The sequence below is a fragment of the Coregonus clupeaformis genome, unplaced genomic scaffold (genome assembly GCF_020615455.1).
Source record: "Coregonus clupeaformis isolate EN_2021a unplaced genomic scaffold, ASM2061545v1 scaf3987, whole genome shotgun sequence".
Taxonomy (NCBI): domain Eukaryota; kingdom Metazoa; phylum Chordata; class Actinopteri; order Salmoniformes; family Salmonidae; genus Coregonus; species Coregonus clupeaformis.
Window position 1 is genome coordinate 742 of NW_025537441.1, and position 27,905 is coordinate 28,646.

The 27,905-nt window shown below is 49.2% G+C and overlaps 1 protein-coding gene and 1 long non-coding RNA gene across 3 annotated transcripts; both read left to right on the forward strand.

Annotated features, from left to right (window-relative positions):
* Nucleotides 1-15,141: 15,141 nt before the first annotated feature.
* Nucleotides 15,142-19,483, forward strand: LOC123490441. Of its 2 annotated transcripts, none has more exons than XR_006660961.1 (3): nt 15,142-15,166; nt 18,783-18,837; nt 19,344-19,483. It is a non-coding gene; the product is annotated as an uncharacterized LOC123490441 (long non-coding RNA). The 2 variants fall into 2 exon arrangements; XR_006660960.1 differs by having other exon boundaries at nt 15,143-15,166; nt 18,786-18,837.
* Nucleotides 19,484-19,876: 393 nt separating this feature from the next.
* LOC121565972 (interleukin-18 receptor 1-like) lies at nt 19,877-27,162 on the forward strand (the record flags this gene model as incomplete). Its single annotated transcript, XM_045220477.1, has 7 exons — nt 19,877-20,041; nt 22,191-22,359; nt 23,412-23,477; nt 24,473-24,599; nt 24,976-25,106; nt 25,496-25,645; nt 26,903-27,162. Coding segments are annotated over exons 1-7 (1,017 nt in total), but the record flags the coding sequence as incomplete, so codon positions are not given.
* Nucleotides 27,163-27,905: the final 743 nt, after the last annotated feature.

Consider the following 27,905-nt stretch of genomic DNA (forward strand, 5'->3'; position numbering starts at 1 on the left):
ACAGTGTAGACCGGACCCCCACCCACGATCCTGGGCGGAGGAGGGGGACGAGAGGGCGGGCACAGAGGGCTAACCGACACAGGCTTAATCTGGGAAACATGAAAGGTGGAATGAACCCGTAGGGAGGCAGGAAGCTGTAGCTTAACTTCGCGCAGGGGTTAACAATAGACAGTATCTTGAACGGTCCTATAAAACGAGGCGCCATCTTCTTAGACTCCACCTTCAATGGAAGGTCCCGTGACTTCAGCCATACCTCTTGACCAGGAGAGTAACCGGGAGCCTGGGACCGTGACGGTTGGCTTGCCTCTGCATGTACGCGGCTCGGGACAGAGCTACCCTGGCCTTCCTCCAGACCTTGAAGCAGCGGCGCATGTGGGACTGCACCGAGAGTACCGCCAGTTCCCTCTCTTGGGAAGGGAACAGGGAGGTTGATAACCCAGAGCACACAGAAAAGGAGACAAACCAGAGGAAGCGTTAGTCAAGGTGTTATGAGCATATTCCACCCAGGGGGAGCATGGAGCTCCATGACCCAGGGTTAGACCCAGTGACACAGCGAAAGCGGTCTCCATCTCCTGGTTCGCTCTCTCGGCTTGCCCGTTGGTCTGGGGGTGATATCCAGAGGACAGGCTGGATGTAATGCCCAAAGCTTTACAGAAAGCTTTCCACACCTGGGGAGACAAACTGGGGACCCCTGTCAGAGACAATATCCGTGGGTAGACCATGAGAGCGGAACACATGTTCAACAAAATATCAGCCGTCTCTCTGGCAGTAGGCAGTTTAGGTAGGGCCAAAAAATGAGCGAACTTAGAAAAAGCGATCAATCACCGTAAGAATGACAGTCTTACCAGACGAGGGGGAAGTCCAGTGACAAAATCCATAGGCGATATGCGACCAGGGCCGGCTGGGTATAGGTAGAGGTCGTAGATGACCAGCGCTGGCCTGGGTGGAGTTCTTACTTCGTGCACATACCGTACAAGCAGCAATGAAGGCTCAGTGTCCGCCTCCATCGTGGCCCACCAGAACTTACGTCGCACAAAGTCAAGGGTCCGCGAAACTCCCAGGGTGACAGGTAAGGGAGGCGAGTGAGCCCACTGAAGTACCTGGAGCGAGCAGACTCAGGGACAAACATCCGGTTAGGGAGGACCCCTCCCAGGGTCAGCTTGATGATGTTGAGCCTGTCTAACAATCCCCTCGATGTCACATGTGATGACTGCAATACTGCAGGTAGGAGGCAAAATGGGTTCAGGGTTACTACCAGTATCAACAGCCGAATGAACACGGGAGGCAGGGCGTCAGGCTTGACGTTGCGTGACCCAGGACGGTAAGACAGAGAAAAATTGAATCTCCCAAAAAATAGTGCCCACCTGGCTTGACGGGGGGTTGAGCTGCTTCGCTGACTGGAGGTAAGCCAGATTCTTATGATCCGTCCAAACGATGAAGGGTTGTTCCGCCCCCTTCAACCAATGTCGCCACTCCTCGAGAGCCAGCTTAACGGCGAGCAGTTCACGATTGCCAACATCATAATTCCTCTCTGCCTGAGAAAGTTTCCTTGAGAGAAAAGCACAGGGATGCAGTTTGTTATCTTCAGGAGAACGTTGTGACAACACTGCACCTACCAGTGTCGGATGCATCCACCTCCACGACAAACTGGCGGTCGGGGTCCGGCTGCATCAGAATGGGAGCCGAGCGGCGATGTTTCAGTTCTTGACGCTGATTCGGCCCCTTCATTCCAAGCGAACGGTCGTGAGATGGAGGTGAGGCGGTGAGTGGCGCCGCAATGCGGCTGTAGTCCTTGATGAACCTCCTATAGAAGTTCGCAAACCCCAGGAATCGTTGAAGTTGTTTTGCGGGTAGAGGGAGCTGGCCAGTCCGTGACAGCAGAGATCTTAGCTGGGTCCATCCGCAACTCCCCCTGAGCTATGATGTAACCCAAAAAGAGGTCTCAGACACATGAAATTCACATTTCTCCATCTTCACAAACAGTTTGTTCTCCAACAACCTTTGCAACACCTGGCACACATGTAGTTCATGTTCCTGGGAGGACTCTGAGAAAATCAAGATATCATCCAGATAGACAAAAACAAACCGATTCAACATGTCCCGAGGGACATCATTGACTAGTGCCTGAAAAACAGCAGGGGCATTGGACAACCCAAAGGCATAACCAGATACTCAAAATGTCCCAAGGGTGTGTTGAAGGCAGTCTTCATTCGATCACCCTTACGAATGCGCACCAGGTGATACGCATTTCGTAGATCCAGTTTCGTAAAGATGGTAGCACCATGAAGGAGGGGAAAGCAGAATTAATCAAAGGCAGAGAATACTTGTTCTTAATGGTGATGTTGTTAAGACCACGGTAATCAAGACAGGGTCTGAGGGTCTTATCCTTCTTAGCAACAAAAAAGAATCCCGCTCCTACAGGTGACGAGGAAGGGACGCATAATACCTGCCGCCAAGGAGTCCCGAATGTAGTTCTCCATAGCCTCCGTCTCCGGCCGGGAGAGATTGTCCAGGCGACTGCTGGGGAGCGGGGCTCCTGGCTGAGGTCAATGGCGCAGTCGTAAGGCCGGTGAGGAGGAAGAGAAGTAGCTCTGTGTTTGCAGAAAACGGATGCCAGGTCATGATACACGTCAGGGACAGCAGAGAGATCCATGGACTCCAGTGGAGGTTGAGGCACAGTACTGGCAGGAGTCTGAGCAGAACACAAACAATTCACATGACAAAATGTGCTCCATGAAACAATGTTACCTGTCACCCAATCAATGTGTGGATTGTGTCTTATGAGCCAGGGGATACCAAGGACCAGGGGTGTCTGTGGGCAGTCGATAATATGGAATTGAATGTTCTCCTGATGATTTCCCGACACTCTAAGACAAACAGGAACAGTTTGATGGGTAATGGGTCAACAATTGTCCATTTAGACCCTTAGCCTGCAGCGGACAGTCCATGGAACAGTCTCCAAATCCATTTGTTGAGCCCACCTCTCTATCCAAAAAGCTTTCGTGCGGCACCAGAGTCAATCAGCGCACTAACAGAGAAATTCTGGGACTGCCACTGGAGGGATGCCTGGAGCAGAATGCGGGGAGAAGAGGAAGAATCCGCTGCTCGGCTCACCAAAACTTCTCCCATTAATGATGACCGGCCCTTTTCCCCGGACGAACTGGGCAGGAAGGAACGAAATGACCAGCTTCTCCACAATACAGGCAGACCCGAGGCCTGAATACGACGTGCACGCTCCTCTGAGGACAACCGTGCACGACCCACCTCCATGGCTTCGGGTTCCAGTGCTCCTCGTATCGACTCGGGAAGACCACGGCTTTCTCCGAGGAAGATGCAGGGAGGAGTTTGTTGATGACAGACAGGTTGCTTGGAACTAACACTCCTCTCCGGCGGCGCTCCCGAATCCGATTATCCAACCTGATAGTGAGTGAAATAAGATTATCCAGCGTAGCCGATTCATCATATGACACCAATTCATCTTTTAAAATCTCAGACAAAGCATTGATGAACACTCCTTGTAATGCCTCGTCATTCCAACCACTCACTGCTGCTAAAGTCCGAAACTCCACTGCCATCTCCGCCACACTACGAGGCCCCTGTCGAAGAGAGAACAACCGTTTCGCAGCCTCCTTGCCTCTGTGCGGGGTGGTCAAAAACCTTCCTCATCTCCGTGGTGAAGGCAACGTAAGCGTTGCAAATGTCCGACTGACTCTCCCATACCGCGGATCCCCAGGCACGAGCGGAACCGCTAGTAGAGTTAATAAGGTAGGCAATACGGGCTCTTTCTGAGGCGTAGGTGAGGGGCTGTTGTTCAAACACTAACGAGCATTGAGTCAAAAAAATCGCCACAGGTTCCCATGTTCCCGTCATAGCGCTCTGGAGCAGGAACAAAAGGCTCTCCTGATCTGGGCTGAAGGGGTAGTAAGGGCAGACACTTGATTGGTGAGTAATTGAACCTGATTAAGCAGCACCTGACTGTCCTCAGCAATCGTCTTAAACAGGGTATCATGTTGGCCAAGTAAAATGCCCTGATTGGCTATGGCAGTCCAAATTTCAGTGCACTCTGGGGTGGTATCCGAGCTACTGTCTGCTGGGTTCATGTTGGTCAGATCATACTGTTATGATTTAACTGGATAAGAACCCAAATGCAGACAAGTACACGAAGCCATAGAAGTTTTAACAGGTTTATTTACAATGTTCAAAGTCCAGGTTTCCAAATATATGGGAAGAGCAAGTCCAGGTTACAGGGAGGGTAACAGATCCAGATCAGGGCAGGTGTGGTACCGTAATGTCCTAGTGTCCGTGATGAGTCCAAAAGAGAGGTCCGGTGTTGGAGAGCAGGATGGTGGTGGCAGGAGTGAAGCGGAGGCAGGAGTCAGGTTCCAAATATCTGTGGCACAGGAGAAAAAGTAAATAGAACAGACCAAAAAACACAAAGAGCAAAAATAACCAGGTTGAGTCGGGCGCGAGACTAACATGGTCGTCTTGACTATGATCTGACGATGAGTGGTAAGTTTGACCGGGTCTTAAAGGCTGAGGTGATTATGGTGAATGAGCTGCAGCTGGAACCCTGACTCCCGCACACCAGACTTCACTCCTGCAATCAGGACAGACAGAGGGGAGGGAGAGAGCAGAGAGCCACCTAGCAGCAGTAGGCCTAACAAGCACACTCTCCACCTGACAGTTCATGGGGTCTACGCCCTGTGTGTCACACCATCGTGAGAAAACGTTCCATCTGCTGGTATACATCCTAGAAGTGGAACCGGCTCGTGCACCTTGTATGGTTCTGATCACTGAATCAGATAACCCACGGCGCCTCAACCTGTCCCATTCAGGAGCCAAGCCTTCAGTGGTTGGCCGATTATGGGCCACTGCCTATCGAGCCTCCCGCCTGGGTCAACGCGTCTCGTCGATGTGGAATTGGCCAAGGTGGCGCAATCAACATCTGGCTCATCTCAAACCACGGAGCCCCGGGCGATCGGCGCTATCAGTATCACTGACAGCTCCTCTGATCTCACCCTGGCTAGCAGTGGGAGAATGCAAGACAGCGGAGGGAATGCGTACAGGAGAACTTTCGGCCACGGGTAGTGCGCGAATGCGTCTCTTCCCAGTGGTGGCTCGTCCTGTTCCCTCGAGAGAACCATAGGGGGGACATTGCGCGTTCACTCGTGAGCGAACAGATCCACCTCGGCTCTCCCGAACTGTTCCCAAATTCGGAGAACAATGTCTGGATGCAGACACCACTCGTCGTCTCGAGGACCCCCTCATGACATGAGGTCTGCTCCTACGTTTAAGTAGCCCAGAATGTGTGCTGCTCTCAATGAGCGAAGGTGCTCGTGAGCCCACAGCCACAATTCCTCTGCCGCCCGGTGGAGGGCAGGTGACCTGACCCTCCCTGGCGATTTATGTTGGGCCACTGTGGTTCGGTTGTCTGGCCAGACCAGCACATCGCGACCCCGAAGGGTAGGCGCGAAGTGGGTCAAAACCAGTCGAACCGTTTCCAACTCCAAGAGGTTTATGTGACGACCTGATTGAGGCCATACACCTCTTATCGCTGAGTCTGACATGTCCCTCCCCATCCAGTCAGAGAGGCATCTGTAAATACTGGAATGTAGGATGACACCTTGCCCATCGGGACTCCGTGCGTGAGACGCTCGGGTTCCTCCAATAGTCCAGGTCTGCTCTTAGCGAGAGAGAACCACCACCAACCGATGACGTTGACGACTGGGTCTAGTCTTAGTTGGGCGAACCATCGCTGTATTCTGCGCATGTGCAGAAGTCCCTGCGGGACCACAGAGTGGGCTGACGACATGAGACCCAAAAGTGACATGATCGATAGCGCCGTCACTGTGTGATTCGGTCGGCACTTCCTCAGGGCTAGCAACAATGCTACCCTTCGAGGGTCCGAGATTCGAGCCCTCATCCTTGCAGTGTCTAGCTGTATCCCCAGGTAGACAATCTGATGGCTGGGCCAGGGTGCGCTCTTTTTCCAATTCATGGCGAACCCCAGACGCGTGAGGTGAATCACTGTCTGTGTTGTGTGAGTGAACGCCAGCTCTGCTTGACGGGCGAGAACCAGCAGGTCGTCTAGGTAGGCTAATAGCCTTATCCCTTGTACGACGTAGCGGCTCAATGCCGCCTCTACACATTTGGAAAACGTTCGAGGTGCCAGGGCGTTCCCGAATGGCATCCTCGTGAACTCGTACGCCACCCCTTGAAAGGCGAACCGCAGAAACTTCCTGTGACGCGATTGTATCGGCACATGGAAGTGCGCGTCCTTTAGGTCTATGCTTGTACAAAAGTCTCCTTTCTGGACACATTCCAGTAGACGTTTTGTCGTCAGCATTCAGAAGAGGTCGTTTGGTTATGCTCTCGTTGAGAGTGCGTAAATCCAAAATCGGCCTCACTCCCCCGTCTTTGGGCACTAGGAAATAAGGCGAATACAGCCCTTTGTTCCTCTGCTCCCGGGAACTACTGTGACCGCTCTCCTTCGCCGAAAAGTTCCGTAATCTCTGACATCAGAGCGGCTACTTTGTCCGGCGTTTTCATCACCGTCTCCACCACTCCCCTGAACGGGGGTGGGGTTCGATGGAATTGGAGGGCATAACCCTTCTGCAACGTCTGTTCCAGCCAGCGTGAGAGGGTACAGCTTCGTTGCCACTGCCAGCAATGCAGAGAAAGCGGGCGCGCACGAAGCTGTGGTGCGTTCAGTAGGAAGGACCTGTATTCCTCTATGGCCCTCGCCGCCGCATTCCCCAGCACTGGGTTGGTGGAATAGCCCAAGGCGGGCCCCCTCGAAAGGGAGGAAACATCAGCTCGTTTCTGAGAGAAACGGAGGCCTTGATACGTTAGTTACGTCTGTAGCTCTAGTATTCCGGCCCTCCGTGAACGCAGCACGGTTTTTGGGCTGCACTGACTGGGGGTATTAACCTGAGACAGAGCGCCCTCCCCGGATAGCAGTTGCGTCATCATGTCATTGTCTGACTGAGACTGCTGCTTGTCATGAGATCCGTCCACTGCAGTACTCAAAAGAGTCTGGAAAGTGTGGTCTCTGACTGGTACCACAAAGGTGGCGCCACAATACCTCTTTTCACTGGTCTCATGAGGCTGCTCAACAGCACACTCTGGGTGTGGTGAGCTGCACTCAGAGTAATGGGCATTGTTACGTTCTGAATTAGCCGGGGGCTTCCATACATTGGTTACACCTGTAACTCTAGTATTCCCGCCCTCCGTGAACGTCGCACGGGTCTGAGCTGCGCTGGCTGAGGCGTTAGCCTGAAGCAAGGCGTCATTCCCAGCTAGCGGCTGCGTCTTCATGTCATATTTAGACTGAGACGGCTGCCTGCTATGTGAGACCTTTACTACAGAGCTCCTAGGAGTCTGTAGTAAAATATCTTTATCAGGTGAGCTAAGGCTACGCCTTGCTACCTTTTTCTCTTTCCTCTCCTGAGTGTGTTCAACTACGCACTCTTGGTGGGTTGAGCTACACTCAGGATGGTGAGAGAAATTCATAGGACGTGAAGTACTCTGCAATGTGTCATGGAAGACAGGCCCTTTTGTGACAATGTCAGTGAGAGCCAGCTCTTTATTCACACAACAACAATAAACATTTCCCTCCATGCCCTGAACAGTAGGGTGGGGGGGAACAGTGGGCTCTGTCGCGTCTTGCGCCGAGCCGTCATCCGTCCTCTCCCCCTCGTCTGCGTCATTGGTGCCGTCTTTTCTGGCTGACCTTCCGGTGTTGCCAGGGACGGTTTCGTGATCGACCTCTCTCGCCGGCGGGATCGTCGCCACCACCGTCGTCGCTGGAGGGCCGAGCCCGCTCGCCTGCTGTCGGTGGTGGCGCCTGTCGCCTGGCCCGTCGCCTCCCTGTAGTTCTACTGGGGGCGTTGGAGGTTGACGGTTTGGTTGAGGCCCTGCTAAACTTGCCTGCCAATGGCAGGTGTTTAGCCAGGTGCTTCTTCTCGTCCAGCTTACCAAAAGCGTTCCGTCGCTCCTCTTTAACGGCGACCCCAAAGAGGCCCTCGCTAGAGACGGGAGGCGTTCAGTAGCGAGGCCCTGTCCGTCTCCTTCATGGCTGTCATTGACAGCCAGAGGTGACGTTCCATGACCACCGAGGTGGCCATGGACCGGCCTGCGCATATCGCTGACGCCTGTGTCAAGTGAAGAATAGCGCCAGAAATCCTGGAGCCTCTTCAATCTCGTCGCTTTGGTCAACTCCTGACCCACCCGTTGTTGGCGGGATAGGGAGGCCAGCGAGGAGGGCGATGTTGTTAGTCGCTGACACAGTTTGGGCTCCCAGCGTGAAAGACTTTTCAGCCAGCTGTGCTGTGAATCTGTCTTTTTGTGCTGGTAAGATGGCTTTCTTGGAGGCCGCCCAGGGACTCGAACCCGGCACTAGATACGCGCCATGGCGCTCTCGAGCTTAGGGATTCCCTTAGCGCCCACTCACGTCCAGCCACTCTCGTGAATGGGATGTACACCTTGGCCGGCGAACGCGCCGCCAGGGGTGTGTCCCACGAGCCCTCGACATATTTTCCCAAGGGAAGGCATAGCGGAGCCATCGGCTCAGCTGCCTTCCTTGGTTTGGAGTAGGGGCCGCCTCCATCAAGTCAACCTCCACAGGGGGAGCAGGGGGCAGCGCTATGTCGAGTCGAGAGGCCGCTGCGAGACAGGGCTGCTGACGTAACAGAGCCCGTGTCGTCCTCGCATAAGGAGCCTTCAGACCCTCGTACTCCCCCATAGGGAAGGGGGCCTTGAAGGTTGGCGCTAGAGGGTCGGATTGTTCCATTGGAACATCCATCTCTGCGTCTCCTCCTTATCATCCCCTGAGCCAGCACTGTCCGACGCGCTCTGAAGCAGAGGCGAGAAGAGACAATACGTCCTCTAGGGGGATATCCTCCAAAAAACGCCCAACGCTGCTTCCTCTCCTTCATAGGAAGGAGGCGCAGGAGGCGCATTCGGGGGATTGCCGGCTCCTTCCTTGGCATGCGGCCCCAAACACACGAAACAAAGGTCGGGGGGTCCGCAGGTGTCATGGCGGTGCATCGGCACTGAGCCCTAAAAAGGGCTTTTGGAGGTGGAAAATCTCCTGGTGTTGTAACGATTCCGGCAGTCTGAGTCAGTTCCTGTCTGTGTATTAGTTTTCTGCTCGGGATCTCCAGTTTCCCGAGGGTTCTGGAACGCTCCCTGCCTGGTTGCCGGGCTACGTTGCTGGCGGGAGCTCTCTGATTTCCACACCTGCATTCCATCAGCAATCTGCACACCTGGCCCTGATCATCACCTTCATAGCTCTGACCTGACATCCATTCCCTGCCGGATCGTTAGCCATGAACAGTATGTTTGTCCGTGTATCAGCCTTGGAACTTCTAGCGTTAGTTTTGTTGTTTTGCACCTTTTTGACTTGCTGTATACTTACCTCCGTTTTGTTCTATCTGCAGTCACTCACCCGGAACCTTCACCCAACCTCTGCCTGATGGTCGGCGGCTGCCCGAGCCATTACTGGACCTACCACTGCACCCTCAACAACCCATCCACGCCACCCGCTCTGTTCCCTGGATTATTCAGCCTCACTCGTGGATCTATTAAATAAACACTCACCTTTGTTTCAACTTACCTTGTCCTGGTCTGCTTCTGGGTTCTGGCTTAGTAAACCGTGACAGAACGATCCGGCCAGTAATGAACCCAGTGGACCTGGACTCTGTTCGCCATGCCATTACCCATCAGGAGAAGATGTTGGGCCATCATAGCACGGTACTACAGGAGATCGCGTTGTCAGTTCGGAACCTTTCTACCGGTCTGACGGAGGTCCAGAACCAGCGCAAGTTTCGGTGGAGGATCCACTACCGGTTTCACCCATCTCGCCTGCCGCTTCTGGAGCTGTGTCCTTCCGTGAGCCCAAGGTTCCGACGCCGGATAAATATGAGAGGGGGAGCTGGGAAGATGCCGTTCCTTCCTTATGCAGTGTGGGTTAGTGTTCGATCTACAGCCCTACTCTTATGCCACAGACAAGGCTAGGATAGCCTTTGTGATTGAGTTGCTGCGTGGTTGAGCGCTGGAGTGGGCTTCAGCCGTTTGGGAACGACAGGATCCCTGCATGGCTTCATACCAGGGGTTCACGGCCGAGATGAGGAAGCTCTTCGACCATTCCCGTCCGAGGGAGGGACGCAGCTAGGCGCCTGTTTTCGCTTCGCCAAGGAACTCGCAGCGTGGCCGACTTCGTGATCGAGTTCAAGGCGTTGGCTGTGGAGAGTGGGTGGAATGAGGAGTCTCTGCAAGCGGCCTTTACCAGGGTCTGTCGGAGCAGCTCAAGGATGAGTTGATCTCCTATCCGGAGCCTAGTGACCTGGACAGCTTGGTAGCCTTGTCTATTCGGGTGGATAATCGAGTCCGAGAGCGAAGGAGGGAGAAGCAATGGGTCCGTCCAACCGATCAGCTTCTCAGGTTCCAGTCGGGTCGGGGATTGGACCAGAATACGTCGATCATCGTCCACCACACAGGATTAGTGGAGAGGTCCTGTCTCCCGATTCTGAACCCATGCAAGTGGGGCGGCACGGGTTAACCAAGGAGGGAGCGCCAACACAGGCGTAGGACTAACTGTTGCCTCTACGGTGGTGGTTCGGGACTACCTCGCCACTTGTTCCCGGCGGTCGTCAAACTGCGCGGCTCGCTAAAGTTGGGAGGACTTTTAGCGAGCCAGTTTCGACCTCTCAATACCTCTGTCAGACCCGTTTCGGCTACCCTTATGAACAGGAATCAGAGCTTAGCGATTAACGCTTTTATCGATTCAGGTGCCGATGGAAGCTTTCTTGATGCCGAGTTGGTGGAACAGCTGGGGCTTTCCAAGGAGCAATTGCCGGAAGCCATTGAAGCTACCACTCTGGACGGCAGTAGTCTGGTACGTATCACGATGAGGACTGAACCGGTTAAGATGCTGTTGTCGGGAATCATTCTGAGATGATTTCATTCTTCATTCTGCCGTCTTCCCATGTTCCTCTGGTCCTTGGATACCCCCTGGCTGAAGGAACACAATCCCACGTTCGATTGGGTGACGGGCAAGGTAACGAGTTGGAGCCTTGATTGTCATGCTAACTGTCTCAAGACTGCCTGTCCCCATTCGGTTCCCAGTCAGGTGATTGAGGCTAAACCCCAGATTTGTCCCTGGTTCCCGAGACATATCACGATTTGGGGGAAGTGTTCAGTAAGCAGAAGGCTCTGTCACTCCCTCCCCACCCGACCATATGATTGTGCCATCAACCTGTTCCCTGGAGCTGTCTACCCCAAGGGAAGGTTATACAGGTATCTCCCGACCTGAACGTGAGGCTTTGGAGACCTACATCAAGGAGTCCCTAGCTGCTGGTCTCGTTCGTCCCTCGTCATCACCCCTGGGGGGCAGGATTCTTCTTTGTGGGTAAGAAGGATGGCTCTCTTCGACCGTGTATTGATTATCGGGGGTTGAATGACATCACGGTCAAGAACAAGTATCCCCTGCCCTTGATGAGTTCTGCCTTCGAAGCTCCTTACAGGGTGCTACGGTGTTCACCAAGCTAGACCTACGCAATGCGTATCACATGGTCCGGATCAGAGAGGGGGACGAGTGGTTGTACGGGTTTCAATACACCGATGGGTCACTCGAGTATCAGGTGATGCCGTTTGGACTGACCAATGCTCCAGCGGTATTCCAGAGTATGGTGAAACGACGTCCTGAGAGATATGATCGGTCTCTTTGTGTTTGTTTACCTGGATGACATTCTGATCTTCTCGAAGGAACCTTCCGACCCACGTCCAGCATGTCCGGCAGGTTCTGCAGCGATTGTTGGAGAATCGCCTGTTCGTGAAGGCCGAGAAGTGCGAGTTTCACGCCCCACACGACATCCTTCCTCGGGTACATCATCTCCAGGGGAGAGATTAGGATGGACCAGGAGAAGGTTAGAGCGGTTCTGGAATGGGCCCAGCCCGGTACGAGATTGCAGCTCCAGAGATTTTTGGGGTTTGCGAATTTCTACCGCAGATTCATCCGGGATTACAGCCGTGTGGCCGCTCCGTTAACTGCCTTGACTTCCAGTATCAGGACCTTCAAATGGAATCCGGAGGCGGATCGAGCGTTTCTGGATTTGAAGAGGCGATTCACCAACGCACCGATTCTCTCTCAACCGGACACGGCCCGTCAGTTCGTCGTTGAAGTGGGACGCGTCTGATGTGGGAGTTGGCGCCATCCTGTCGCGCGATGCTCCACGGACAGTAAACTCCATCCCTGCGCCTACTACTCGTCGCCTTTCGCCTGCGGAGAGGAACTACGATGTGGGTAACCGGGAGCTTCTCGCGGTGAAACTTGCCTTGGAGGAGTGGCGCCACTGGTTGGAGGGGCGGAGCAACCGTTTATTGTCTGGACTGACCACAAGAATCTTGCTTACGTGCAATCGGCTAGACGTCTCAACTCCCGTCAGGCCAGGTGGGCGTTGTTTTTCGGACGATTCAATTTTTTCCCTGACGTTCCGACCTGGATCTAAGAACGGCAAGGCGGACGCCTTGTCCCCGGATGTTCTCCAAGACGGAAGAGAGTGGGTCCAAGACCGAGACAATTCTCCCCCGGAACTGCGTCGTGGGAGCAGTTATGTGGAAGATTGAGGAGGAGGTGATGGCGGCCCTTCGGACGCAGCCCGGTCCCGGTAACGGTCCACCCGGTCGGTTGTTTGTGCCTGAGTCGGTTCGTCCTGCTGTCCTCAAATGGTCCCACGCCAGCAAGATGGCTTGTCACCCTGGCGTGGCTCGGACGATGGCGTTTCTTCCGCAGGCGTTTTTGGTGGCCTGCCATGGCCGAGGATACTCGGGGTTTGTTGCTGCCTGTCCAGTGTGTGCGCAGAATAAGAGTACCAATCGGCCCAGCTCTGGACTACTTCACCCCCTTCCTATTCCCCGGCGACCATGGTCGCATCTGGCCCCTGGACTTTGTCACTGGGTTGCCCTCTTCTGAGGGGAACACGGTCGTTCTGACTATCGTGGACAGATTCAGCAAGTTCGCCCACTTTGTGCCAATTGCCAAGCTTCCCTCTGCCTCGGAGACGTCCGAGATCCTGGTTAGGGAGGTTTTCAGGGTCCACGGTTTGCCCAGTGATATCGTTTCCGACCGTGGCCCTCAGTTTACCTCTGCTGTCTGGAAGTCCTTCTGTTTGGCCATTGGAGCTACAGTCAGTCTCACATCTGGTTTTCACCCCCAATCTAATGGTCAGGCGGGAGAGAGCCAACCAGAAGATGGAATCCACGCCTACGCTGCCTTGTCTCCTCCAACCCCACCTCCTGGGTCTCTCAGTTGCCTTGGGTTGAGTATGCCCACAATACTCTCCCTACATCTGCCACTGGGATGTCTCCCCTTCCAGTGCCTGTATGGCTACCAACCTCCCTTGTTCCCTTCTCAGGAGAAGGAGCTCTCAGTGCCCTCTGTTCAGGCCCATATTCGTCGTTGCCACCGGACCTGGCATCGGGCCAGAAAGGCACTCCTTAGAGTTTCGGACCGGTATCAGCTCCAGGCGAATGCGTCGCGGATCCCCGCTCCCACCTATACCATCGGAGATAGGGTCTGGTTGGCCACACGGGATCTTCCTTACGGACTGAGTCTAGGAAGTTGTTACCGCAGTTCATTGGTCCGTTTGTGGTGGAGAAGGTGATCAATCCGGTGGCAGTTCGACTCAAACTACCGAGGACGCTCAGAGTCCATCCCACCTTTCATGTCTCCTGCCTCAAGCCTGTTTTCCTCAGCCCTCTGTTGCCTCCTCCGCCTCCTCCTCCTCCTCCTCGGATGATCGCAGGTGGTCCTGCCTACACGGTGCGACGCATCATGGATTCCAGACGGCGGGGCCGGGGTTTCCCAGTATCTCGTGGACTGGGAGGGTATGGTCCTGAAGAGAGGAGTTGGATTCCGCGGCGACAGATCCTAGATGCTGACCTCATTCGTGACTTCTACCGCCTCCATCCTGGCGCTCCGGGAGTCCGCCCGGTGGCGTTGTCGGAGGGGGTACTGTAACGATTCCGGCAGTCTGAGTCAGTTCCTGTCTGTGTATTAGTTTTTCTGCTCGGGATCTCCAGTTTCCCGAGGGTTCTGGAACGCTCCTGCCTGGTTGCCGGGCTACGTTGCTAGGCGGGAGCTCTCCTGATTTCCACACCTGCATTCCATCAGCAATCTGCACACCTGGCCCTGATCATCACCTTCATAGCTCTGACCTGACATCCATTCCCTGCCGGATCGTTAGCCATGAACAGTATGTTTGTCCGTGTATCAGCCTTGGAACTTCTAGCGTTAGTTTTGTTGTTTTGCACCTTTTTGACTTGCTGTATACTTACCTCCGTTTTGTTCTATCTGCAGTCACTCACCCGGAACCTTCACCCAACCTCTGCCTGATGGTCGGCGGCTGCCGAGCCATTACTGGACCTACCACTGCACCCTCAACAACCCATCCACGCCACCCGCTCTGTTCCCTGGATTATTCAGCCTCACTCGTGGATCTATTAAATAAACACTCACCTTTGTTTCAACTTACCTTGTCCTGGTCTGCTTCTGGGTTCTGGCTTAGTAAACCGTGACAGGTGTGCTCATTTTAGAAGACGTCGATGGCTGGATCATCGGCGCGGTTTCTTCCTGAGTCTTCTTCTCTTCTTGGCTGCTTCAGTCTAGTCGTCCAGTCGCTGAAGATAAAAGGGAGGCTGAGTGAGGGGATGTGTCCCCTTTTATAGGGGCACCTGTGCTCCCATTGGCTGCAGGTGTGTGCATAAATTTGCTTCAGGCTGTTTCTGCCTTAGGGCAGAGGGTAAACCACTAGAGCAGAGCTCCCCTTGGGCGGAGCTCACGATATAGAACCTGCAATTTCACTAGATCAGAAAGTTTCACTTTGATATCTTACAGTTAGTATACGTGTAGCATGCAAATAGACCACTAAACTGAGTCAATAGGTTTATTCACTCGGTCTATTTGACTATAGATTATAGGAGGAGCCATGTGAAATATAATATAACATTAATATAGATATTCCAATTCATACCGAGAACGAAATTGATATTCTAAAGTGAAAAGGAGTAGCCTAGAACAGAAAGCGTGACTTGAGTTTCTGTTAATGGTCTGCGAAAATACACAGTACTCTCGGAATCTTGAATTTACCTCCACACTCACAGCTGAGTAAGTTATTAATTGTTGTATTGTAGGCTAGTCTTATTCTATATATAGTCATAAGACCTTCTATAACATAATACTGTTATGCTGATCTGGTAGTACCTGTTTATATTTTTGTAAATACTTTTATGAAAAGTTCTCTTAAGTTTCTCCATAATATACATTCTTAAATATATATATATATATATATATATTGTGATGTCACGAGAGGCTACACAGCTTTCAGCGGGATTGCTCAAGTAGTGCAAGGAGACCAGGTTCAACCAAAACAAGGATTTTATTAAAGGTCTTGGGAAACTAACGAAATTATAACACAATTCTGTTCTCTGGTGGCTCTTAAGGGTTAACAGTTCAGGGATGTCTCTTCCACATCCAAAATCATAACTCTCCCTCGCTCAAATAACTTTTCCCCAGCCTTACTGTATTCCACGTTGCAGCTAGTGGCCAACCCAGCAAAACGTCCTTCCAAATGTCCCACACGGATTTCCACAGGTGCATATATCCAAAGGTGAGTATTTCCCAAAGGTAAGTATCTCCAAATCCTTATATTCCTCATGGAAGTGGACGTGCAGCACTGTTGTCCTCCAGAGAGCCCCGCTTGGAGACCGTGTTACTTCACAACCCACACACTCCCTCTCAGTGTGTCTCTTCCCTTCCCAAACCTTCAGCTCATCAGCTCCTCATTTGTTTCAGCTGCGTGGGAAGATTGGCCATAGAGGGTGGAGTTCCCGACCATACCAGCAGATGGAGCCATAGCTGTCTGGGTTTGCAGCCACCTCAGGGGGGATGTAACGTCCCTCCAGGACACAGCCTCTCGTGACATCACACATCCCCCTCCTCGGGACCGACGTCCTCGTCGGGGGTAAAGGCAGCGAAGAAGGCATCACGCCGGGAGAGGGCGTCTGCATTGCCGTGGTGCTTGCCAGACTGCTCTCTCTTCAACTCCTCCAACTCTAGGACCAGGGACTCAGCCTCCTGTTGTCTCTCCTTGAGTTTCTTACTGAAGCATCAGCCTTGGTTTTAGCAGAGTTTAGCTTCTGTTGAGCAGCTTTCAGTTCCTTCTCTCTCTCTGCCTCCGCATTCTTCATCTTGTTCTCCAACACCTTGTACTTCTCCTCTGCCTTCTTCTGGACCTCCTTACTACTGCGCAGGGGTCTCCTCACACTCCTCGATGGTCCTGCGCAGCCTCTCCAGCTCCTCCTGTTGCTTATGGAAGGAGCTCTGTTGGAGTTTAGCCTGGAGGATATCTAACTCTTCTGTCTTCATGTCTAACTGTTGCTTTAACAAACGATACCTCTCAGCGGTCCCCTTCAGACCAGACAGTTCTTTGTCCAGATTCTGTAGCTCCGTCTCTGTGTCGGTCTGGGCACCTGCCATCCCTATCAGAGCCCGGGCGGGAGTGAGTAACTCGGAGGATTGCACCGGAGCCTTCCCAGGATGAGTCTTGCCTCTCCGTTTCCGAGGTACTCGGGTTATCCTCTCCTGAGACTCTCTCCAGAGTGGGTAAAAGGCTGGGCAGTCTCGTCCAATTAGGACAGGGACGGGGAGGGAATCAACCACCCCGCCGTCGTGTGTATGGTTCCCGTGTGCTGGTCATTGTAAGTTCAGTAATGGGGTATTCTCTGGTGTCCCCATGGACACAGGAAACTGGGAGGACTTTCCCCGGGGTCAGACACGTTGGGCCCACCAAATCCCCTTACGCACCAGGGTGGCCCGGCTACCAGAATCCAGTAAGGCCTCCACATCATGGTGATTCACAGTTACCGGGCAGGTGGGGGGTCGATCTGGGCCGCCATCTACGACTCCCAAGAGCGAGGCAAAACGGTGTGTGGGTGCTGAGCTGGAGGACTCCGCAGTGGGCATAGGTTCATCGGCTGGTTTCCCACACTGCCAGGAGATATGTCCCATCTCCCCCACACCGGTAACACTGTCGAGTTTCCCCCTCCTGGTGTACTCTTCTTGGACCCGCCTGGTTTCTGGCTCCCCCCTGGAGCCGGGATAAATCCTGACGTGGCTGGGTTCGAGACCTTCGGGGTCCTTTGGACGGGTTCTTCCCATTTGTGGTGGGGCCGCACTCTGGGGTCTTTTCGGGAAGCATTCAGCATCTCCGCTGTGGCCTGGTACTTTTCCACAGCTTCCACGGTCAGATCAGCCGTGGTCAAGGCCTGTTGACTGATGAACCGTTTTGCCTCATAAGGCAGGGCGCGTGGGTAGCGATCCACCACAACGGCCTCCACCACACGCCGCTGCTGTATTCCTCTGCGGATCCAGCCATTTCCTTGCGATTCGGACAAGTTCATGCATCTGCGCCCGAGGAGGTTGGTCTGGTTGGAAGGTCCAACTGTGAAAGCGCTGGGCCATACCAAACTTTGTGAGTCCATATCTGCTGAGGATCTCAGACTTCAGGGCATCATAGTCAGTAACCTGGTCAGGGCCCAGGTCCCGGACAGCATTCAGCGATTCTCCGGTTAGAAAGGGGGCTAACAGACCAACCCACTGTTGCTTGGGCCAGGCTTCCCCTAGTGGCCGTGGCCTCAAATGCATGCAGGTATGCCTCAATGTCATCGGTAGCTCCCATCTTAGATATAAAGTCACTTGCCTTTATTGGGCGGGTATTTTGGACAACCATCTGTCTCTGCAACTGCAATTCCTCTGCCTTCAGAAGGTTGGCTGTCTTTTGCTCCTCCAAGAGAGCCACGGTTGCTTGCATCTGGGCTTGCTGGCCAGCAACAAGGGCTTTCAATATGTCCTCCATTTCAGTCGGGCGGGGAGCCTACGGCCAACTTGGAAAACTGGGTGATCAAACCTTCGGTATCCTCCTCTGACATGCACTATTAAACGCTTGAGCGTGCCTGTATTCTCCACCATCTGTGATGTCACGAGAGGCTACACAGCTTTCAGCGGGATTGCTCAAGTAGTGCAAGGAGACCAGGTTCAACCAAAACAAGGATTTTATTAAAGGTCTTGGGAAACTAACGAAATTATAACACAATTCTGTTCTCTGGTGGCTCTTAAGGGTTAACAGTTCAGGGATGTCTCTTCCACATCCAAAATCATAACTCTCCCTCGCTCAAATAACTTTTCCCCAGCCTTACTGTATTCCACGTTGCAGCTAGTGGCCAACCCAGCAAAACGTCCTTCCAAATGTCCCACACGGATTTCCACAGGTGCATATATCCAAAGGTGAGTATTTCCCAAAGGTAAGTATCTCCAAATCCTTATATTCCTCATGGAAGTGGACGTGCAGCACTGTTGTCCTCCAGAGAGCCCCGGCTTGAGACCGTGTTACTTCACAACCCACACACTCCCTCTCAGTGTGTCTCTTCCCTTCCCAAACCTTCAGCTCATCAGCTCCTCATTTGTTTCAGCTGCGTGGGAAGATTGGCCATAGAGGGGTGGAGTTCCCGACCATACCAGCAGATGGAGCCATAGCTGTCTGGGTTTGCAGCCACCTCAGGGGGATGTAACGTCCCTCCAGGACACAGCCTCTCGTGACATCACAAATATATATATATATATATATATATATATATATATATATTACCTGCCATTCATGGGGCTTTTTCCCCACTGACTTTCTCTCACTGTGTGTGTTTGTGTGTTTGTCTGTGTGTGAATTAAGAAGATGGTGAAGATGAACCCACTGTTTATGATCCTCCTCCTCTCCACATCCTTAGGTATGTTAGAATGAGCAGGTTACACATGTTTTATAAGTAACATTTGATGAGAATCCTGCCCTAGAAACTGGTGATAGCCAACCAAAGGACAATTTTTATATCAAACCTTTCACCATTAATTGTTGTACTATAGAGCACCCTCTAACAATTTGAAGGTTGTTGTGAAATGTTGATTTGTACCGCATAAAATATTTGTACAGTACATTTAGGCTACCCTATATAGTGCACTACTTTTTGACCAGGGACCATGGCACCCTGTTCCCTACATAGTGCCCAATGGGGAGCCCTGGTCAACAGTAGTGCACTATGTAGGGAATAGGCTGCCATGGACCCTGGTCAAAAGTAGTGCCCTATAGGGAATAGGGTGTCATGGACCCTGGTCAAAAGTAGTGCACTATGTAGGGAATAGGCTGCCATGGACCCTGGTCAAAATTAGTGCCCTATATAGGGAATAGGTGCCCCTCAGTCCTCCACTGAGATGGTCTATCTTGGATGTTCTTCCACAGAGCTGGTCAGAGGAGGCTGTTCGTCATGTGACGCTCCTCCATCTCCATGTAAGTTGTGTGTCCAACGTCCTGTTTATGTCCGGGAGGGAGAAATGGCAGTGCTGCAGTGCCCGCTGCGGACCACCAGGGCAGGGCACAGGGAGGGGGAACCTGACCCTGGCATGGCGCAACCACTCTGGGCCTGGGGAGCTGCAGGAGCCTGTGGTGTGGAGGTCTGAAGACACTCTCGTCATCTTGAGGGTCTCCCCCAACGAACAGGGGTCCTACTCCTGCTCACTGCTGTATGTCTGTCACTTACAAATATAGATGGCCTTTTATTGTCCGTTTTATCAATCATACTTTTGTTCTTCAATTGTCTTCTCCTTCCGTCTGATGTATTTTATTTTATTTTATTCTGTTGATTGATTGATTGATTGAATTAATGGTTGATGGTTTGATTGATTGGTTGATTTAATGATCAATTGCTTGATTGATTGATTGATTGTCATATCTTTCTCTGGACCGTTGCAGCAATGCCAGTGGCCAGCCCCCTGAGGACAGCGTGGTTTAACATCACAGTGTTCTCTGGTCAGTGCTACACAGACATGGATGTGTATCTATCAACTTGCTATCTGGGAGAGTCCTGCGAAAAGTATACATGCACGTCGGACCACAGCATCCCACAAAACTTCACCAAACTGAAATATACGTGGTACAAGGTATGGCTTCTTCTTTTCTTTGTCCCCCCTCCTCCACCAGTTGGCAAAGTAGTAGTAAATATTCAGTGATGGTGAGTTTCCACTAGTTCTACTTACTTGCCTTTGGTTAAAACGAAAGACATACAGTGGGGAAAATAAGTATTTAGTCAGCCACCAATTGTGCAAGTTCTCCCACTTAAAAAGATGAGAGAGGCCTGTAATTTTCATCATAGGTACACGTCAACTATGACAGACAAATTGAGAGAAAAAAAATCCAGAAAATCACATATAGCCTAGCCAGTCTCCAGATCTCAACCCCATAGAAAATCTTTGGAGGGAGTTGAAAGTCCGTGTTGCCCAGCGACAGCCCCAAAACATCACTGCTCTAGAGGAGATCTGCATGGAGGAATTGGCCAAAATACCAGCAACAGTGTGTGAAAACCTTGTGAAGACTTACAGAAAACGTTTGACCTGTGTCATTGCCAACAAAGGGTATATAACAAAGTATTGAGAAACTTTTGTTATTGACCAAATACTTATTTTCCACCATAATTTGCAAATCAATTCATTAAAAATCCTACAATGTGATTTTCTGGATTTTTTTTCTCATTTTGTCTGTCATAGTTGACGTGTACCTATGATGAAAATTACAGGCCTCTCTCATCTTTTTAAGTGGGAGAACTTGCACAATTGGTGGCTGACTAAATACTTTTTTTTCCCACTTTTTGTCATTACATCTGCTTGAGGAGGTGTGTTTTCCCCCTAGCCGTTGGCAAAGTATTATTGAATAGTCTGTTGAAGGTGATTTATTCCACGAGGCAAAAAGCCACAGGGTATTTCCCTGTTATATCATGTTTTCCCCTAGCCTGGGTGGCTGTCCTAGCTAGCGTAGGGGCCAGCATCAATGTTTTAGTTCACCAGTCATGGATGGTGCAGCAAAAACAACTCTCAGTTTTGCGACTAGCGTCAATAGACAGGCTTTGAATTACCTGTTTATTACCAGTTTATTACCAGTTTATTGCCCGTTTATTACCTGTTTAGTACCTGTTTATTACCTGTTTAGTACCTGTTTATTACCTGTTTAGTACCTGTTTATTACCTATTTATAACATGTGTATTAATCACATTTATTTATAAAGTCACAAAGTGCTTATACAGAAACCCAGCCTAAAACCCCAACCAGCAAGCAATGCAGATGTAGAAGCACGGTGGCTAGGACAAACTCCCTGTGTATTACATGTGTATTACCTGTTTATTGCCTGTTTATTACCTGTTTATTACCTGTTTATTACCTGTGTATTACCTGTTTATTACATGTGTAATACCTGTTTATTGCCTGTTTGTTGCCTGTTATTACCTGTTTATTACATGTGTATTACCTGTTTATTACCTGTTTATTACCTGTTTATTGCCTGTTATTACCTGTTTATTGCCTGTTATTACCTGTTTATTACCTGTTTATTGCCTGTTATTACCTGTTTATTACATGTGTATTACCTGTTTATTACCTGTTTATTGCCTGTTTATTGCCTGTTATTACCTGTTTATTACATGTTTATTACCTGTTTATTACATAATATAATAATAATATGCCATTTAGCAGACGCTTTTATCCAAAGCGACTTACAGTCATGCGTTCATACATTTTTGTGTATGGGTGGTCCCGGGGATCGAACCCACTACCCTGGCGTTACAAGCGCCGTGCTCTACCAGCTGAGCTACAGAGGACCACATGTGTATTACCTGTTTATTACCTGTGTATTACCTGTTTATTACATGTTTAATGCCTGTTATTACCTGTTTATTACATGTGTATTACCTGTTTATTGCCTGTTTATTGCCTGTTATTACCTGTTTATTACATGTTTATTGCCTGTTTATGACCTGTTTATTACCTGTTTATTACCTGTTTATTGCCTGTTTATTACCTGTTTATTACATGTTTAATGCCTGTTATTACCTGTTTATTACATGTGTAATACCTGTTTATTGCCTGTTTATTGCCTGTTATTACCTGTTTATTACATGTGTATTACCTGTTTATTACATGTGTATTACCTGTTTATTACATGTGTATTACCTGTTTATTACATGTGTATTACCTGTTTATTACATGTTATTGCCTGTTTATTACCTGTTTATTACCTGTGTATTGATTAATGTATTGTAGAACTGTGACACAGAGTTACCCTCTGACTTTGGCGATGGATACCTGGAAAGTGCTACTGAGAGTGACAGTGGTTACTATACCTGCACTTCATACTATACATACAACTCAAACCTCCATGATGGACAGGTGTTTACCTTGTCCAAAACCATGGAGCGGACAATTAAACAAGGTAAGAAGCTACTGTACAGTACTGTATATCAGGGTTGGGGTCAATTCATTTCAATTCCAGTCAATTCAGAAAGTAAACCAAATTTCAATTCCAATTCAAAAATGTTACTCATTGTAAAGCATTGAAGAGAATTTGAATGTGAATTTCAGTGCAATTCCTAAATCGACTGGAATTTAAATGGAATTGACTCCAACCCTGCTGTATGGTTTTGGACTTTCTGACCTTTTGCAAAGATACCTTGAAATGTATTTGTCAATTAAGATTTATTCAATGTTTGGTTGATCTGAATCTGGATTCTAGGGGAAAGCTAAAGTCAATGCAAGAACAAGGATCTGTAACTTTTGCCCATAGTTATGGTTTATTTTGTTCAAAACAATTGATAGAAAGTGAATGTATTGTTCCCTTTTAACTACATTCATGTTTGTGTTTTAACTACAGTGATATTTCTGTTTTAACTACAGTGATATTTCTGTTTTAACTACAGGGATATTTCTGTTTTAACTGCAGTGCTATTTCTGTTTTAACTACAGGGATATTTCTGTTTTAACTGCAGTGATATTTCTGTTTTAACTGCAGTGATATTTCTGTTTTAACTACCGGTACAGTGCTATTTCTGTTTTAACTACAGGGATATTTCTGTTTTAACTGCAGTGATATTTCTGTTTTAACTGCAGTGATATTTCTGTTTTAACTACAGTGATATTTCTGTTTTAACTACAGGGATATTTCTGTTTTAACTACAGTGATATTTCTGTTTTAACTAGTGATATTTCTGTTTTAACTACAGGGATATTTCTGTTTTAACTACAGGGATATTTCTGTTTTAACTAGTGATATTTCTGTTTTAACTAGTGATATTTCTGTTTTAACTACAGGGATATTTCTGTTTTAACTACAGGGATATTTCTGTTTTAACTAGTGATATTTCTGTTTTAACTAGTGATATTTCTGTTTTAACTACAGGGATATTTCTGTTTTAACTACAGGGATATTTCTGTTTTAACTACAGTGATATTTCTGTTTTAACTGCAGTGATATTATTGTTTGTACAGGAAGTTCCCATTTAAAGCCAAAGATCATTAGCCCTCAGGATGGGGAGTTTATTGAAGTACATATGGGTGAGTTCCTCTACCTATCTGTATGGGTGTAAATCAGCGTTTTCAGTCAAGTGTGTGTGCGTGTGTGTGTGCGCGTGCGTGTGTGTGTGTATGTGTACCTGCGTGTGTGTGTATGCAATATCCATGTGAATTATGTTTTGTGTTTGATCTACATTCTAGAATGTTCAGTAACACTTTACTGAAGGTGTACAGGTCTAATGCTTTATGATTAATTCATAAGGCGTTGTAAGCCTTGTTACAACAAGTAAACTACATTATAAGTAACTGTATGCTCTAAGTCAGGGATGGGCAACTTGTGGCCCAGGCACAAGGATCAACCCCCCCCCCCCTCACACACACCTTTTGGGGGACTCAGTCGGGGTCTCAACTTACTGTTGCGAGATAGAACAGTAGAATATACAAAAAGCAATTTCAAAATGTGGTTGTGCATCAACAGTTTTTATCTTGTTATGCCAGTCACTGATAGTCACTCAATTAGGCCATGTCAGCTAACATTTTATAGATTGGTAAGTTAGTCTAACGGCCAACTATCTTATCTAAACTTAGTAATCATGGTTCAGATAAGTTCAGATTATTTGTAGCCTTCACCCCCATCAGAGTTGCCCATCCCTGTGGCCTCCACCCCCATCAGAGTTGCCCATCCCTGTGGCCTCCACCCCCATCAGAGTTTCCCATCCCTGTAGCCTCCACCCCTATCAGAGTTTCCCATCCCTGTGGCCTCCACCCCCATCAGAGTTGCCCATCCCTGTGGCCTTCACCCCCATCAGAGTTTCCCATCCCTGCGGCCTTCACCCCCATCAGAGTTGCCCATCCCTGTGGCCTTCACCCCCATCAGAGTTTCCCATCCCTGTGGCCTCCACCCCCATCAGAGTTTCCCATCCCTGTGGCCTTCACCCCCATCAGAGTTTCCCATCCCTGTGGCCTTCACCCCCATCAGAGTTGCCCATCCCTGCTCTAAGTAAAGTGTTAGTGAATGTTGTGTGTGTTTTCTCCAGGATCCACTGTGGTGGTGGTCTGCAGGGCTGTCCTGTCCTCTGAATTTGACTCCTTCCACTGGATGGAAAACATATCTTTTGTGGAGGAGAACATGGAGGCCCTACCAGTGTTTTACAATACTTCACAGTGAGCATGTACAGTCACTACAGAAACGACCTGGGTTCAAATACTATTTAAAATCTTTCAAATACTTTGAGCGCTTCCTTCAGCCTGCCTGGAGCACTTTTGTGACTATTCTATTGGTTCCGTTGTGCAAGGAAAGCCCAATCAAGCCCAGATAAAGGATGTGAAATATGCATTTACAGCAAACGGCATAGTCGCTGAACAGTAGACAAGTATACTATCATGAGATTGATTGATCAGTTGATATGATGACATCAGCTTTTTTTTCCTTCTGAAGACTATTTCCCTGGTTTATCAGCCCAGTTACTCATCCCTCTAAAACGAGTAAAGAAACGCGGTTCTCCACAGTTAACGCAACACACTTGACTGTTTCCTCCAGAGAGAATGGCCATCACCTGGTATCGCTGGTGATCAGGCAGGTGTCCGAGGAGCAGCTGAGGAACAGATACACCTGTAAATTGGAGTATCCATCTGGGACCTCCAACGTCTCTATCACCTTCAAACAGAGGAGTAAGTCAAGCATCCTCTTAAAGGGACATTTCAACACTTATCTACTGAATAATGAGTATGAGGTAGATTATTATTTTATGTCCCATTAAAAGGCACAGTCTTTGCTTTCCAATCATTACAAATATTACAGAGTCTGCCTTTATCAAACTCTACTGGCCATTTCACAGAACCCTCTCTTCTGCTCTTAGGTTACCATGACATTTAATCAAGAAGAGTTTATTATCACTTCTGTGTGAAATTCTAATGATTATCTCAGATTTCTTTCCTCCAGTTTCTCTTTCCGCTGTACAGTAACAGCTGTTTGATATTATCAGGTTTATTTGTGTGTATGTGCGTGTGTGCGTGCGTGGCCGTGTGTGTGTTCATGTGTATTTCATGGCCTCCTTTAGGTCCACCCCAGTTTCACTTCCTGGTGCTGGGTATAGTAGGGGTCTTTGCCGTGACGGTGGTGGTGGTGACTGTTGTCTATGTCAAGCTGAAGGTGGACATCATTCTGTTTCTCAGAGATGATCTGGGTTGGCATCATCACAACACCGCTGGTGAGAATAATGCCTTGCACCAAACATGCCAATGTCACATTGAAACAGTCTTGTTGTAGATCGTGTTTCACCACATGATTTGGATTAATTGTGTTATTTCAGATGGGATGTGTTATGACGCCTATGTGCTGTGCTATAATGTATATGTCCTGTGTTATTATGTCTATGTCCTGTGTTATTATGTCTATGTCCAGTGTTATGTCTATGTCCTGTGTTATTATGTCTATGTCCTGTGTTATAATGTCTATGTCCTGTGTTATAATGTCTATGTCCTGTGTTATAATGCCTATGTCCTGTGTTATAATGTCTATGTCCTGTGTTATAATGCCTATGTCCTGTGCTATAATGTCTATGTCCTGTGTTATAATGTCTATGTCCTGTGTTATAATGTCTATGTCCTGTGTTATAATGTCTATGTCCTGTGGTATGTCTATGTCCTGTGTTATAATGTCTATGTCCTGTGTTATAATGTCTATGCCCTGTGTTATAATGTCTATGTCCTGTGTTATAATGTCTATGTCCTGTGTTATAATGTCTATGCCCTGTGTTATAATGTCTATGTCCTGTGTTATAATGTCTATGTCCTGTGTTATAATGTCTATGTCCTGTGTTATAATGCCTATGTCCTGTGTTATAATGTCTATGTCCTGTGTTATAATGTCTATGTCCTGTGTTATAATGCCTATGTCCTGTGTTATAATGTCTATGTCCTGTGTTATAATGTCTATGTCCTGTGTTATAATGTCTATGTCCTGTGTTATAATGTCTATGTCCTGTGTTATGTCTATGTCCTGTGTTATAATGCCTATGTCCTGTGTTATGTCTATGTCCTGTGTTATAATGTCTATGTCCTGTGTTATAATGTCTATGTCCTGTGGTATGTCTATGTCCTGTGTTATAATGTCTATGTCCTGTGTTATAATGTCTATGTCCTGTGTTATAATGTCTATGTCCTGTGTTATTATGTCTATGTCCTGTGTTATAATGTCTATGCCCTGTGTTATAATGCCTATGTCCTGTGTTATAATGTCTATGTCCTGTGTTATAATGTCTATGTCCTGTGTTATAATGTCTATGTCCTGTGTTATAATGTCTATGTCCTGTGTTATAATGCCTATGTCCTGTGTTATAATGTCTATGTCCTGTGTTATAATGTCTATGTCCTGTGGTATGTCTATGTCCTGTGTTATAATGTCTATGTCCTGTGTTATAATGTCTAAGTCCTGTGTTATAATGTGTCTGAATGGTGTGTTTCAGATGGGAAGCGTTACGATGCCTATGTGTTGTGTTATAAGAGTGACTCAGAGTCAGGCGTCAGTGAGGAGGACAGGCGTCAGGTGGAGGAGGTGCTGGAGGAGGAGTATGGCTACAGCCTGTGTCTCTACGACCGTGACGTGCTCCCTGGGGAGGGTGAGTCAGTCCACTGTCCTCACATCGGTCCTCATACTGGTGTGTGTGTGTGTGTGTGTGTGTGTATGCACTGTTCTTGTACCTATTCCTGTTTCTGTTCCTTATCTGTACCCGTTCCTGTTCCTGTTCCTATACCATTTCCTGTTCATGTTCCTGTTCCTGTTTCTGTTCCTATACCATTTCCTGTTCCTGTTCCTGTACCTGTACCTGTTCCTGTTCCTGTTCCTGTTCCTGCACCATTTCCTGTTCCTGTTCCTGTTCCTGTTCCTGTACCCATATCCGTACCTGTTCCTGTTCCTGTTCCTGTACCTTTACCTGTTCCTGTTCCTGTACCCGTACCTGTACCTGTTCCTGTACCATTACCTGTACCTGTCACGGTTAACTAAGCCAGAACCCAGAAGCAGACCAGGACAAGGTACGTTGAGACAAAGGTGAGTGTTTATTAATAGATTCCGAGTGAGGCTGAATAATCCAGGGAACAGAGCGGGTGGCGTGGATGGGTTGTTGAGGGTGCAGTGGTTGGTCCGGTACTGGCTCGGCAGCCGCCGACCATCAGGCAGAGGTTGGGTGAAGGTTCCGGGTGAGAGACTGCAGACAGAACAAAACGGAGGTCAGTACACAGCAAGTCAAAAGGTGCAAAACAACAAAACTAACACTACTGGCTCAGAGACTGATACGCTGACAAACATACTGTTCATGGCTAACGATCCGGCAGGAACTGGATGTTGGGCCAGAGCCTAAGAAGGGTGATGATCAGGACCAGGTGTGCAGATTGCTGATGGGATGCAGGTGCGGAAAACCAGAGCGCTCCCCGGAGCGTTCCCGAACCCTCGGGAAACTGGAGATTACG